Source organism: Haemaphysalis longicornis, unplaced genomic scaffold (genome assembly GCF_048455015.1).
Source record: "Haemaphysalis longicornis isolate Haplotype H1 unplaced genomic scaffold, Haemaphysalis longicornis Haplotype H1 scaffold_3, whole genome shotgun sequence".
In the NCBI taxonomy this organism is placed as follows: Eukaryota; Metazoa; Arthropoda; class Arachnida; order Ixodida; family Ixodidae; genus Haemaphysalis; species Haemaphysalis longicornis.
This window is the reverse complement of record NW_027526335.1, coordinates 46,650,027-46,665,564: the sequence shown is the minus strand read 5'-3', so window position 1 is coordinate 46,665,564 and position 15,538 is coordinate 46,650,027. Positions and strand designations below refer to the sequence as shown.

Here is a 15,538-nt window from a genome sequence, read left to right as displayed (position 1 = left end):
GAGGCGAAAGACAGCTGAACACGACACAATGGAAGCAAAAGCCGTTTTTGTTTCGGATCACGCCTCAGAATCAAACAGCAGGTGCTACAGTGTTCGTTTCAATAAAGAAGAAGCGCAAAATACATCCAGCCCACATTCCCACGATGGATGAAAGGTACTCGCTAACATTGGGAATCACGTAGCGATTGCATCAGTTGCTTTTTGTGTGAGCCCATGGACACGAAAGATCCAAGCATCCGTGTCATGTACAGCTTCGTGTGAAATTCACCCAACATCAGGATCTACGGGGCGTTACAATGGGCACACGAGACGAGTGGAGAGAAATGAGATGGGGCTTCTCTCTTCGGCCAATCCGCACATAATCTCAGCTAAAAAAACCGTTGAGTTCAGCGGGAAACTAACGATAGAAGTTTGAATATTTTGGCGAGGATAACGCGGTGTGATGAAAAATGGCAGCGTAACTATGGTGATAAGTTGGCTCTCATGTGAGAAAACAGCCGCATGCTAAGACGTATTGCTAGCCCGGATTATTTCGCAAATGAATATAAGCAGATACTGCACCCTGTGCTCTCGATGACAACCAAACGCCGGCTGGGCGAGCGAGCGCTCAGTAACGGTTGACCTAACGTTGAGTTTACCGGCTCGCGAGAACTGCGCGCTAAAGTTTATGAAAACGCGTCTCAGAGGCCCAATGCGAGTGTTTCGCTGTCGATCGCATGCAGGGTGTGGCCTTCCTGAACGGGTTTAACCTGGGCCGCTACTGGACTCACCAGGGTCCGCAGAGGAGCTTGTACGTGCCTCTTTCGCTCTTCAGGGGTGACGGCAACCTGCTCGTACTGCTGGAGCTAGAGGGCGTTCGCTCTTCACCGCCCGGATGGTGCAGCGTGGAATTTGTTGACAGTCCGTACGTCAACGCAGCGCCGCACGATGCAACCCCGCACAGGAGCACGTAATTATATAAATAATAAATAATTATATAAATAATTATATAAATAAAACCCAATCATTCGCTTCCCCAAACTTGTTGGTCATTGGTTTGCCTGGAACACTGCGATAAACTTTGCCACTGGCACCTCTCCTTTGCCTTCTTATACATGTTCTTATTTCATAAGTTTGGTTGAGAGCGCCTCAGCAGTGGCACTTGTGCGTCTAGATAGCGTACACCAACTGCCCGCAGCCAAGCGCGTACGGCAACTGGGAGGGGGGTGCTGGGGAGTAGAAAATTGTCGGAAATGATAACTCTTCTCCCATTTCCCCATTGCATTCAGAACAGTGTCGGTAGTTAAAATCTTCTCTCTTTTTTAATCTTCAAGAAATAATCGCGACAACGAAATTTAGCTACGCCAGGGCCAGGAGGGTTCTGAACTAGATAGTTTCGCAGTAAAACCTTCCACCTTGAACTCTTCCAAGTCTCGGCATTTGGGAGACAAACGGTAGCGCCAGAAGGCGGCCATTCGTGTAGGTTACAATAAAGAGGGTTAGGAAGACTTGGGTTCCCCATGCACGTCAATTTATGACATCGTAACATCAGTCGATGAGAAACCTTTAATTCTCGGCGAGAGATGAAGGTGGGAGGCGACAACAAACACACCTTTGAGCTACAAATACTGCTATGAATGAAATGCGCTGGAATAACGGATACTAATAAAAGCAAACGGCAGCGTTAAAGCATCAATAAGAATCAGAAACAGTAGCGCGTTGTCACTTTTGCAGAAACCTGGGCGGCCACTCTGGGCAGCCACCGGTAAGTCTGCATTAAAGTGCAGCTCCTAAGTGGCTGAGCTTCGGCACGTACAGTATGCACCTAATAACAGCGCTAATTACATGACACGTGAAAACGTCAAAGCCGAGGTTCCCATGTTTGCACGTTTTGCCGTTTTTGTTTTATGTTAAGGCGCTTTTATTGGGCATCCTGTCGAACGAACTTGCCACCACTATTAGCTCTAGCTTCCTACATGTATTATTTAGCTCAAAGTGTGGTACCTGCTTTCCTGAGTGTAGTGAAAATTTATCCGAACATATGCGCTACGTTTTACCTCGGATATATCAAATTTCCTGTTACAGTGCACTGCAATTCTAGTTCGTATATCTCTGCACCTACAGCTTTTCCTCTTTTCATGTCCTTGAGAGCCTGTACTGCTTCCTTTTTAGTAACTAGGGGTGCATCGCAAACAAAGCTGGTACTCTCGGTAGTTTCCCCGACCTAACGTCGCTGGAATACAGTCCAGTGTATCGTTCTGCTACGTTTATTATCTCGTCCATGTTGTGTGTATTGTTACCCTGCTCGTCTTTGAGTGCGTACATTCTGACTTAGTTGCTTTCAAAGTTCCTCCCATTTCCAACGTTTTCTCAATCACTGCCATGTTATATGCGCGAATGTCAGTTGTTTTACTTTTGTTAATCAATTTAAACAACTCTGCTAGCTCAATTTGATCCACCACACTTGACACCTTCATGTTTCGCAATCAGTTCATTCGTTTTACTAGTCAGTTTTCCGGTTAGTTACCTACATGCTGTTTCTCCCACAGGTGCTGCAGATTCTGGGATTGCCGTTGTTAGGTTGTCATTTAGCGTATCTACCCTACCTTCGTTCTCCTCCTTTAGAAGCGCAAATTTGTTTTGGAGAGTTATCTTAACCTCATCCACCCTTACTCTGACTGACTACATGCAAGGTTTGTTCCTTTTCACGAGTTTTCTTCTTTCTCTTTTTAGATTCAGGCTTGCCTTGCATCTAATCATCCTACGATCGCTGCTCCGAACCTTACTTAGAACCTCTGCGTCCTGCACAATACCTGCGCTGCTACTTAAAATGACGTTTATTTCGTTTTTTGTTGTACCATCAGGATTTTTTCATGTCCATTTCCTGTTCTTTCGTTTGTAGAATAATGTGTTCATCAACCGCAGCTTATTTCTCTCCCCAAATCCCACCAGTGTATCTCCCGGACCTTTGCGATTGTCTATTCTAAAGTTTCCCACTGACCTTTCTTTGATTTGCTTCTCACCGACTTTGGCGTTAAAGTCGCCCATCACAACCGTGAACTGTGCTGTTCCCTTCTTCATAGCCGATTCCACGTCCTCGAAGAGCGGCCACGTCTTCGTGGCCACTTTTTTTAGGAAGCTTTGTTTCCGGCTACAGCTTGTCTCGACATCGACAATCCCGCTTCATCGGGGATCATCATCAGTGCTTGGGCTTGATCGCCATCTTGTGCTTCTTCTGATTCGCCTCCGAATAAAGGGGCTACGAAGTAACGATTACATCCATGTTGTGAATGAAGTGATAGAAAAATCCAGAGAACACACTAAACCCTTTTACTAGGCATTTATAGACTATGAGAAAGCGTTTGGCTGAGTACAAACCGCAGCCGCGCTAAAAACATTAAAAGACCAGGGAATATAAGTGATCTACGTAATACTTCTAGACGACATATATAAGGGATGTACGGGCAGGATTACACTCCACAAGCAAAGCGAGAAATTTCCCGTCCAAAAGGGAGTAAGACTGGGGGTATCCAGAAAGATTGACTGGGAAAACACAGGATTAAGGATAAACGGAGAATACGTGAGTCATTTCGGGTTTGCGGACGACAAAGTATTGCTGAGTGAGACTGCAGAACACCTCCAAAAATGCTTGAGGAACTGCAATCAAAAGCACGGCCATGGGGATAAAAATAATATTATAAAATCTAAAGTAATGAGGAATAATCATGCCAAGAACGTCCGCTTCAGCTTAGGAAACGAAATGCCAGAAGAAGTAACAGAATACCACTACCTTGGACAGATGGTTAGTGCTGACCCCAACCACGAGAAAGAAATCCGGTGTAGAATAGGTATGGGCTGGGGAGCATTCGGCAAGCACTCTGAAATAATGAAAGTCAAGCTACCTCTCTCATTAAAAAGAAAAATATACGACCAGTGCATGCTGCCGGTGATGACATGCGGAGTTGAAACTTGGTTACTTACTATACAAATAGAAAGCAAACTTAGATCCGCCCAACGGACCACGGAACGAATAATAATAGGAGGAACACTTAAGGGCAGGAAACGAGGTTCATGACGCCGGGAACAAACTCGAGTAGATAATATCATAGTTGAAGTCAAGAAAAAGAAATGGGCAAGGGCTGGCCATGAAGTGAGACTAGTCGACAAACGGTGGACAGAGTGTAACTGAGTGTAACAGAGGGTAACATAGTGGATACCAAGAGATGTGTCTAGAAGAAAGCAAGGTCAAAAGCAAAATGAAGGGATGAAATACCGAAATTCGGTGGCCAATACTGGACTCGAGCGACGCATGGCAAGGGCTGTTGGAAGTCAGTGGGAGAGGCCTTCACCTTGCAGTGGGTCTGAGTAGGCTGTTGATGATGATGGTATCTCTGCGCACGCTACACAAAACTATGAAACGTAAGCGTAAAAATCTAAATGAAGAAAACAGCGCGCAGTCACACGTGAGAATAAAAAAAAAGGTAGATCGATGGCAGAGGCAAGAAGGGAATGAAGGATCGGACTTTTGTTTGGCTGATCGTCTGTTTCGGTATGTACCATTAACCAAGGAACGTCATCATCATTGTCATAATTATTTTCATCATTTGTAAGAGCAGCTCATGTTTCCGGATAAGTATAACGAAGAATGCCATAAATGCCATCAGAAGGCAGACCTCTTCCACACTATATGGAACTGCCCGACCATATGGCAACAGAACAACTACAACACATCAATAGAGTCCTGGGAAGCGGCACTGTCCAGCTCGGACCTCTCCAGTCAGCGAGAACTGCTGGAAAGAGCCAAGCTAGGGGCTTTCGCCACTGGAGTCCTGGAAATAGGATTCCACCCTTGACTCCACCCCCTCCTCTTCTACCTTTGTTGTGAATAAAGTTTACCACCACCACCACCACCGTAAGAGCAGCTGGAACACAATGGAGGAAGGAGACACGCCATTAGCCCGCCCAACCACTCAAAAAATCAATAAAAGCCCCCTCTCCCCCCCTTCCTCCCTCCTCCACGGCGTCTTGTGAAACTGTGTCCGAGGATCCCTTGGCCGTGGACACCAGGAGGAGCTGCGTCACTGCGCTCGGGTCGGGTAGCGTCTCCCATTGCTCGAGCGGGTTCGGGTTGGGGGAGGGGGGAAGGGTGTAGGGGGGTGTTTTGAGATTTGTGCACTCCCCAATTATGTGCGCGAGAGTGCCGTCTCCCTTGCAGAACGTACATGTGTTCCCGTGTTCTGCCGGGTACATTTTGTGCTGAAGCGCCGGGTGTGCGAGCGACCCTGCCTGTAAGCGGCGCAGTATCGTATAGTGTCGTCTGCTTAGCTGCTTGTGCGGCATCGGAAGCCTCGTTCTACTTTCTTTGCATAGGCGGACGATCTCCTTATAATTCATGACGGGGTGCGGTTGCTCTTCCTCGGCCCTGATGGCTAGTTCTCGGGCATAGTGGTCGGCGGGGTTGAGAAGAGTGTATTAGAAAGTTACATGACTCTCGCACCAACGGTGTCGACTATAACGACGCTCTGAAATTACCTCAGAACTGAAATTACGTATTGATAACGTCATTATTTTTTATAGGAATGCCTTGAGGTGGCGCAGTCCAGGTTTCATAGCCGCATATCGTGCTCCGTTTTTCTTTGCCCCTGCTTTTGCTGAGGGCCTTGCCCGCCCGCGCAGTTATTACCCTTCGTTCCACGAAGCCTTCAGGATCACCCAGCCACCATCGGGGTCCCGGTCCGACGACGGGGTGGCCCCCCAGGCCCATTCAAAAGTCCAAAGCACCGCGTCGCCTCGCTAAGACTACAGCGTCGCCCTGGCACTCCGGGAATGCAAGACAGCACCAGGCCCCTACAGCCGATCACCACCGACGCTTCGCCGTTCTTCCAACCTCCTGCCTCCGATGCTGCTGCACCTTCTCCCATCACACTCAGTGCTATGGCCGACCCCGCAAGCCAAAATCTTGAAGTCGTCTCTGCAAACGCCGCGATGCCTGCTCCGAACGCTGTGAGTGGCGCCGACAGCGCAGGGCCGACGGTCCCGTTGCGGGCGTCTGCGTTCCTCACCGCAGATTGCGCCGCCATAGCGTCTCCGACGATGACCTTGGCCGCGGAACAAGTCAAGAGCCCTGCTCCCCCACCAACCGCGTCGCCGCTGGACGCTGCCGCCGGTACTGGACCTTTCATAGCTACACCTTCTACCGTGTGTTCCGTTACCCAGTTCTTACGTAGTGCTGCCTCCTCCTATGATAGACAAGAACATTCCATTAAGCCCGCCGTGCCTCCGACTGAAGACGCGTCGGCCGAAATGGATCTCACTCAGCCGCCAGGAGATGACGCTACAACGCAATCTTCGGAAAACGCCTGGACCACTGTTGGCTCCGCCCGTAAACCCGCTTCCACCGCCCGATCCCGCACCGAACTGATCACTGTCGGCATCCAACTTCCTCCAGGCACCCTTACTCCCAAGCTACCTCTGTACGACTTGCTCACTGCTATTGCCTCCGCTGCACAACTTTCCTCCCAGACAAGTGAAGAAATCACCCTCCAGGCGAAGCCCACTCAGAGCCTTGTGTTTCTGAAAACTCACTCCCCCCTTACCGCTCATCTCCTACTCTCTCTCTCTCACGTTCGGCTTCATGGTAAGACCATCAGCATCAAACCTTATGCTCGCAGCCCTCCCATCTCCTGCCTTGGTGTCATCCATAACGTCGGCGGCCATTTCACTCCTCCTCAGATTATGCAGGAACTAGAGTCGTATACCACCGATATTCTTGCTGCACGCATGATGGGTAGCACCCAATCAGTTCTCATTACTTTTGCTGGCACCGTAATCCCCCGCTTCGTATATTTCAAACGTGTTGCTTTTCGGTGTCGCCCCCACAAGCCTAAACCTCCCACATGCACCCGCTGTCTCGCTCTCGGACACCGGGCTCACCAGTGCCCGCAGCATTGTGCTCCGGCCAAGTGCCGCCGTTGTGCTGCCCCTCTACCACCTGACCCTAGCACCCACGTATGCTCTCAGCCCTGGTGCATTCATTGCAAGGTGAACACTCACCCCTCTCTTGACCCTACCTGCCCCTTCCTCCTCGAAAAGCAACGCGCATGTGCTAAAGCTGCGTTTGAACGCCGCATAGCTTTGCGCCGGGTCACGCAGGACACCCCTTGCCTTCCGTCCTCTAAACCTGCATCTGACTCACCGGTCACATCCCAACTGGGCTCGTACGCTGCTAAACTGAAAGGACCGTCGGTGCCACCGCCCGCTTCCTCCAATGCTCCACCCTCACCGTCCTTGAATGAGGAAAACCGTCACTCTTTCGACCTCCGACTCGCGATGCTCGAACGCCAGCTGCGTGAGCAGCAGCGCGTTTCCCAGGAATTGCAACAGCAGATTCAGTCTCTCACCGAAACACTCCAAGCAACCACCACCTGTCTTACCTCCCAACTTGCGCAGCTCAATCAGCACCTTGCCACGTTCACCACAGCTCCCTCTGCAACCCAACTCATGCCTTTGGCAGACTTAGTCGAAAGCACGTCCACCGCCCAGCACACTCGATTGGTTCAGCTCGAAACCTCCATCCTCAAAGTTCTTACCGCGCTGAATGCCCAATCCGAGCAACTTAAGTCATTTGGTTCCATTGCTATTTCTTTACAAGAATCACTCCCCCCGGCTAAGAAAAAGGACCGTCATTCTACATCCACCGCTACCTAGATGTCCAGTGCTGAGGGTTTGGAGGTGGTGCAGTGGAACTGCCGAAACTTACGCAATAATAAGACGCATCTCCATCAGTACCTCCTCAACCGCCATTTTCTCCCTCATTTTCTTTTGATACAAGAGGCCCGTGCCACTAGTGCCATCCCAGGTTACCGCGCCCACCATGCCGCTACAAGCACGCCGCTAGCATCCATTTATGTGCGTGGCGAGATGCTCGTGGAACCACTGGACATACCCTGTACCCTTCTCAAATATTTAGTCGGCGTGGTCTATTACGATCCTTCTTCTAAACTCTCACTGGCCCTTCTCTCTTTCTACAACCCGCCTGTAACTTCCTCTTTATTCAGTGCGCTAGGCAAGTTCCTTCACTCACTTCCGTCCACCACCAATCTAATCCTTGGGGGTGACTTCAATGCACCTCACACTCTTTGGGGCTACCCGCAGACCCTCAAACCTGGCCGCCTTCTCCACTGTCTTGTACAGGAACGCCACCTCACCCTTCTTAATACTCCGGGCTCCCCTACCAGAGCCGGCACTACCTCACAGCGGCCCACGACACCCGACCTTACTTTCTCTCGGGGGCCCCTTTCAGTTCAGTGGCGGGTCACAGCGGAAAACCTCCTCAGCGACCATTTTCTGATTCATCTTTCCATATCCGTTTCCCACATCCCGCGACGTCGCCTCGTCACTCACATTGACTAGGACGCCTTCCGCACGGCTTTGGCCTCCCACTCTTTTGAGTCGTATGAGAACTGGACGTCGGGCATTGCCGCTGCGCTTTCGAGCAGCAGTCGTCGTGCTCGCATCCGTCATCCAATCCAAGACCCTGACCCTCACTTTCTCCGTTTATGGCGCCGGCGTAAACGACTGCAGCGCTCCTTCCGCTCCCAACCCCAAAATACTCAGCTCGCTTCCAGAATCGCTGCTCTACGATACGAGATTGTTGCCCACTGCGCTTCCCTCGAACATTCTCGATGGAGTGCTCTCTGCGACAATATTGACTCAGCTTTGCACTCACGATCGACATGGTCTCTTTTTAAATCTCTCCTAGGCACTAAGCCCACGCTTGCTCCCACTTTAGCTAAAGCTCTTGCTCAAGGAACAGCCTCCGATCTCTTCAACCAACTAGCCTCTCTTTATCTCCCGCCCCCTCTTACTCCTAGCTATATGGACTACTCAGGTGAACCTAATTCTGATCTGGACCGCCCTTTCACTCTGCGGGAGCTCGAGGCGGCCCTGTTTGGAAATGCTAAGCGTTCTGCTCCTGGAGAAGACGCCATCACATACACGGCTCTCCGCAACCTCCCCGACAATGCGAAAGAGTTCCTCCTCCAGATTTTTAATCAAGCTTGGGACAGTGGCAGCCTACCTAGCTCCTGGACGTCTTCCCTTATTACCATGATTCCAAAACCTGGAAAACCTCCTTCCATCGCTAACCTTCGGCCTATATCCTTAACGTCATGCGTTGGTAAGACCCTTGAGCGTATGGCTCTGACTCGCCTCTCTGAATTTCTCGAAAAGAGGGACTTCTTCCCTCATACTCTCATCGGATTCCGTCGCCGTGTCGGTGCTCAGGATATGTTTTTGCTTCTCCAGCACACCTTTCTCTCTTCCACCCTCACCCAAATCCACGCTCTGGTGACCGTCGATGTCCGTAAAGCTTTTGACGGTGTGTGCCATGACCATATCCTGGCACAGCTTGCCACAATGTCCTGCGGCTCCCGCATGTACTCCTATCTCCGCTCCTTCCTCTCTCACCGAGTGGCTCGCTTTCAAGTCGACTCTCATCTGTCCGACCCCCACCACATCACTCGAGGCACTCCTCAGGGTGCTGTTCTTTCCCCCACCCTTTTCAATATTGCTATGACTCCTCTGGCTTCCGAACTATCTGAAATCCCTGATCTTCATCACATTTTTTACGCCGACGACATCACCCTTTGGTGTTCATCTGGCTCTCCGGGCCATGTGCAGAGCACCCTGCAACGTGGCTTGGATCTCATCGACTCTTTTCTCACCGCTGTTGGTCTTTCCCCTGCTCCAGAAAAGTCCGAGCTTCTCCTTCTCAACCGTTCCTCTTACCAGCGTGCCCACAATTCCCTCATCTCTCTCCATATTTCTGGTTCTCCCATTCCTGTTGTCACCAAATTCAAGGTTCTTGGTTTTCCTTTGCATGCAGCCAAGAACATACAAGCCCTACACAGCGCCGTCGCGACCTGCCACTCGGTAACCCACCTTCTACGTCGTGTGGTCACTCGACGGGCGGGTCTTCACGAAGCTAATGCCTGCAGGGTTGCTCATGCCCTCGCGCTCAACAAGTTCTTATACTTTATCCCTTACATCTCCTTCACCAACACTCAACTCAATACCCTTGAGACCGCCTTGGTGGGACTCTACAAAGCAGCACTGAACCTCCCTATCACCACTTCTACAGATAAGCTTTTTGCCACGGGCCTCTTTCATTCCCTTCGCTCTCTCCTCAATCTCCATCGAGATTCCCAGATTTCTCGGCTCTCCCTTACCCGTCAAGGTCAATGGTTACTGGTTCAGGCGGGTATATCTCCGATTCCCGTCTCCCCCATTACCCCTCCTGACGCAATTTCGGCGCCCAACCTTCGTATTCTCCCTCTCCCGTCAAACATGTCCCCTGTCCTTCATGCAGGTCGTCGTCATGCGGCCGCGCAGCATCATTCTCCTCTTTTCGCGACCCAGGGAATTGCTTACACAGATGCCTCCTTTGTGGCGCCTCGAGGCTCGTGCGGTTACATTCTGTACCACCCTCACCTTGCTGAAGCAGAAACCCACACTAGCGGCCCATACCTTCACCCTCCGGAAGCAATGTCTCTTGAGGTTCTCGCCATTGCCCATGCCCTTCAGTCCTTTGCTTCTCTCCCCCCCCCCCCGTCCCCGAATACACAGTCTTTTCTGACTCTCACGCCGCTATTATACAGATACAAAATCGCTCACTACCTTCTATCCTTCAACAGGAGGTCGAACGAGCGGCCTCCGCTCTACAGCCATCCATCGTTTTCCTCCGTTGGGTCCCTGGACATTCCGGGATTGACGGCAATGAGTTGGCGCATCAACTCGCCCGCGAAACTCTTCACCGGGCACCGTTGATCCCCTGGCCCGGGCCCTCGGAGGACGGTGCGAGGCTCTCCCTTCGCCGTACCATCAAGGAGGTCTACCTTCAGCTCCGTCTTGACAAACGCCTCTACCCGCCTCCTCACCCATCACTCACCGTAACGGAGGCTCGACTCCTCCGGCACATCCAAATGAATGCCCTGATCACTCCCTCCCGCCTTTCCCTCTATCGCTATAGGTCTGACCCCTCTTGTCCCAACTGCCCCACTGCCTACGCTGATCTACCTCATTGCCTCTTCTACTGCCCGGTGGCTCAGCTATCTGACTCCTATCCCTCTCCATCCCTTTCCATCACCACCTGGACCGACTGGCTCGGCTCTGAAGGAGAAGAAGAACAGCGCGGACTGGTCGCCCAGGCGGTGGACATGCTCGGCCTGTAACTTCGGCCGAATAAAGGTCTTTTCTCTCTCTCTCTCTTTTTTATAGTACATGAAAAGATTCTAGCTGAGGTATATGACTACGCAAAAGCCATCAGTTGAGTGCATAATGAGTAATTTATGTTGATCAGTATATCCAGAGCGGCCAACCAATCGCCTAATGCTTACAGAAGTTGTTAGCGTATAAAATGTACCTCTCAGAAATGATCTCGCTCAGAAAGCGCGTGCGGGTCTGTTTCGATCAGCGGCTCGCCTGATCCAAACATAAGCTTTTCATGCAGCTTTTCTAAGCTGTACATGGCAATTAGAAATACAAATTTACACGATTGAGACTCCCAATAGATAAATACTGTAGCACAACCACCGTATGCACTGAGAAACGTCGATACTAACCGCGAAAAGGACAAAGCAAAAAAATGTACACAAATTTAGAAAATATTGTTTACTAACGCGCAAGCATTCCTACGCCGCTCCTCGACACATCAAGCTTGATTTTTCCCCATTTTCACTTTCAGTACTATGACGATGATGTCAATGATGCATTTTGATGCGAAAACTAGGCGTTTCATGTCTGGTGCTATTACAAAATTTTTGATTCGCTTATTCCCCAATTTAGTTAATTTTTTTCCGAATTTCTTTTAGTTGTATACAAAAGACATTTTTTCATTTCGCTAATACATATTTATTTGTGCATGTTAATTTTTCGCTCGCAACTCTTGGTACACTAAACGTATATTTCTCTCTTTTGATATTCAAAATGTTTTTGAGCACTTATCGCTATTTGCGCCATTATAACAACTACATGTTTTAGCATTGCCAGTTATGCATGTTTTTGGAGATGCAGATTACAGATGCAGACACAGTTGGTGCTGAAGGGCACTCGGCAAAGAATGCTTGAGCATTAACACATTAAAACTCACCCCCCCCCCCCAAAAAAAAAACATAGTTTTTTTTTCTTTATTAAGATAAGAGGGCGGAACTATCTCATGTTCCTGCAACTTAATTTCTTTTTAGAAAGAGCCGCCTGGCACGTGCACCCCCCTCCCGTCCCCCCCCCCCCCACCGATATTGTTGTTGTGGTTGAAAAACTTGACAATGCCGTCCTTTTCGACTTACGGGGCACATGAAGCTTTCGCTTTAAAAAGTATCACAGTTTGTAGAGAGCCAATATTATCATCATCAAGATTATAAAAATATAGAGCGTCAATATCATCACCACTTTCGTCCTGCTTTTCCGGTTCTCGCGGTCAGTGCGCGAGCGAAGAAGAGCGAGGAACCATCGGCGGAACGGTGGTCTGAGGAAACTGCTGCCTCAACTTTTCTCCATTGCAGGCCTTCGTTGTCCGGTCCGGCGTCTTCGGCCACCCCGTCGAAGCCTACGCGCCCGCGGTGTTGCTGTTTCTCCGTCGGGGCTTCTGTACACGAACGGCCGCGTGGCGCTGTTCATTTCAGCACCGGCGGCATCCTGATCTCCGGAAACTAGCTGCAGCCTGCGCGCTTCGATTAGGCGGCGCCACCATGTCGAACGATGGTAAACCCCTGTATGCGTAAGGCTTTATGCGTGAAGCCCTGCTCGAAAGTGTGTTTTCAACAGCGGAGCTGTTGTAGGTCGAGGCTTCTCTTAAGCCTGCTGTAGGCCGTACATCCCGGAGAGATAGGAGCAGGCTTCCAGCCAGGGGTGAGACCAGTGCGCCATCTGTCGTTGGGTCTGAGAACCGCTTTCTGCGACACCACCGGGAGGTTCCCAGACCCACCGATAGAGGGCTCATTGGCCTCGCAGGGCGGGTTCCTCTTCCTCTCACTGGGGGAGAGAGAGGGGAGGGAGCCTCCTGCCACTGACCTTTAGCTGCCCATTATTTTGCGGGAACTGAACTTGCGGGAGCTGCAGAGCGCCAGTTGGCGTTAGGGCTGACTTCGTTGTTTCAGCTGATTCCGCTTTGGGTGGAAGTGGTTTTTTTTTTTTAATCGTTTGTGCGACGCGTAGCTCAGAGGCCGCAGCCACCGCCTCGCTCTCCGCTTTCTACGCGGCTCTGCATTTGCCCATGCGTTGCCCAGTAGCGTGGTCCTTTTCTTGGTCTTCCAGTAATACGAAGCACGCGCTATGGAAATATTGGCAGTCACGTGGGTTTAGGCGCCGTGGCGCTGCTTCAGATGTCGCCGACGCCAGCTGCAGCTTTCTAGCTCGATAAGCAATTTAACGCTTTCGCATTGTAATTCTGAGTTCTCACAGGTTTTCTGCTTAATTTGAGGAAATTCCCGTTGAGCCACGAGATAGATTATGCCGTATTCGTGTAGAGGGATATACGTACATGCCTACGTTCTATGGGCTTTTAAGCGACATCTTTAAGCATCACTGTACTTTTGAGCAACTGGTCACAGACCCGCTGCCGCAGAACGGGGTGAACCAAGATTGCGAATGAAAGCGTAGCCGACGCCTGCTAATATATCTGGTGTTTTCTCACTCCATGAAGAAGTGCTTTTACGTGGTGGTATCTTTGGTACTTTTGTCAGAATTAAAGCGTTACTCCTCTTGGGCCGAATTCGCTAGCCTTTTGGTTAACATTATAAAAAATGTCAGCATCTCCACTCCGTGGATGATGGCGAGGGTGCGGAGAACGGGGACTCGAATTGACATCCTAGTTGCACCGCTTAGTGACATCCGATTTGCGCCCCGACCGTCATTCGATTTGAGCCGTGACTTGCGCCTTGATTATTCCCTAAATTAAACTGCAACTCATGGCTCAAATAGAATTTCGCTTGATTTTCGCTTGATGGTGGTTTGCGCGCGGATAGACGCGGACGGACATTGCGAGGTCCTAAGGTACTCCGCACCGTTGCAGGTGAGGGAACAAGCTGTTTGACTTATGTGGTCGTAGCCCAATGGGTAGGACGACTGACACTAAATCTGTCTGGTCTACCAAACACAGGCTCGAATCCTGCCGGTGCCTGTGTGATTTTTTGCGATTTTAAATGCTATGCGCACGGACGCGGACGCACATTGTGCGGCCCTAAGGTACTCCGCACCTAAAACACTACTTTTGCCTGCAGAGTACCGTAATATGCATCAAAACTGCTTCCCGCATGCGGCCTAGTCTAGCTTTGTGCTGCTGTATGTTTACGACATCCCGGCTGCGTAATGCCTCCGTTGCGAACGACCGCCAATATTCCTTGCAGAGGCTCAGTCTGGTGGAGGCGTCGCAACTCCCGGACTCGCAACTCCCGGCTTCGCAAGTCCCGGAGTTCGAAGTCCGCAGAAGAGGAAACCGATGAGCCTACGTGAGAATTCTGATTTCAAACTTCCCGCTTCTGTTTCAGGAATTTGTTGAAGCTGATAGTTTGGTTTCGCAGCATTTGTAGTTAGACAATGCAGGAGAGCCATGCACTCTTTCCTACCCGGGAACATACTGACAACTCAAGTGGTCGTGACTTACTACCTTTCAACTTTCAGCAACCATTAGTGCGGTTGAGGGTCAGCACAGGACGGCTTATAAATCAGGGAAGAGCGTTACACACAGGACGAGTCGTTGTATCTGTGAGCTACACTTTGTCCCTGCACCAAACCAGAAGGACATATCTGAGTAATTTCCTCTTGGGTTATTTTTACTTTTGGTCGGTACCGAAGCCGTCCCTCGCCGGGTGTACCGATATTTTCCTCTTCTTACATGCGTGTGCTTGAGACTGAAATACTTAGTATAACGCCCCCGTTTAACGTGGCAGCTCAAATTATAGGGTACTAGTAATTCAGTCGCTCCGCCCGGCCGCGACGGCCGCTTTTCTGATGGAGACGAAAACAAAAACGCCCGTGTGTACGAGATTTCGGCGCACGTTAATGATCCCCAGGGGGTCAAAATTAACCCGGAGCTCTCCACTACGGCGCGCCTTATGCCCTGCGTTGCGTCGGCGCGTTAAACCGCACCATCAACCAATTCAGTCCCTCCCGCGTGCCGCGGCACACCTTTGAGGATCTGTCTTTTCCCACTCATCAAGGGCAGCACTCTGAATCCGTCTCAAATTATTGCGATGGTGAACTTTCCCTGATGGCATAAAAATTCCCAATAGTTTTCACGTTCTAGATTTTGGGAACGGGATCCAAAGGCTGCCGAAATGAAAGCATGAATGTCTTCTGGCAAAGCGAACATCGCTGCCCAGAGAGACTGCAGAATTGCGCGCATTATTGGTAGGAACACCAATAACGAGAGACGTTAGTGACTCCTGAGACCTGAAATACCATCTACCTTCCACGCACACAGGACACTATTGCGAGTTATCTTCGGTTTCGCGACCGATCAACATGAAATCTTTTGCGAAATGCAATCGGCCACTTCGTTTGC

General features: G+C 50.3%; 2 protein-coding genes across 2 annotated transcripts in view; both read left to right on the top strand.

The window, feature by feature from the left end:
- The window catches only part of LOC144175205 (beta-galactosidase-like), a 36,731-nt gene extending 30,955 nt beyond the window's left edge, over window positions 1-5,776 (top strand). Inside the window, exons 14-15 of the mRNA XM_077704308.1 lie at window positions 723-949; window positions 5,656-5,776. Coding sequence (XP_077560434.1) covers window positions 723-949; window positions 5,656-5,776 — 348 coding nt within the window. The remainder of the gene's footprint in view (window positions 1-722; window positions 950-5,655) is intronic.
- Window positions 5,777-5,964: 188 nt separating this feature from the next.
- The window catches only part of LOC144175204 (uncharacterized), a 49,316-nt gene continuing 39,742 nt past the window's right edge, over window positions 5,965-15,538 (top strand). The window contains exon 1 of the mRNA XM_077704307.1: window positions 5,965-6,145. Coding sequence (XP_077560433.1) covers window positions 5,965-6,145 — 181 coding nt within the window. The remainder of the gene's footprint in view (window positions 6,146-15,538) is intronic.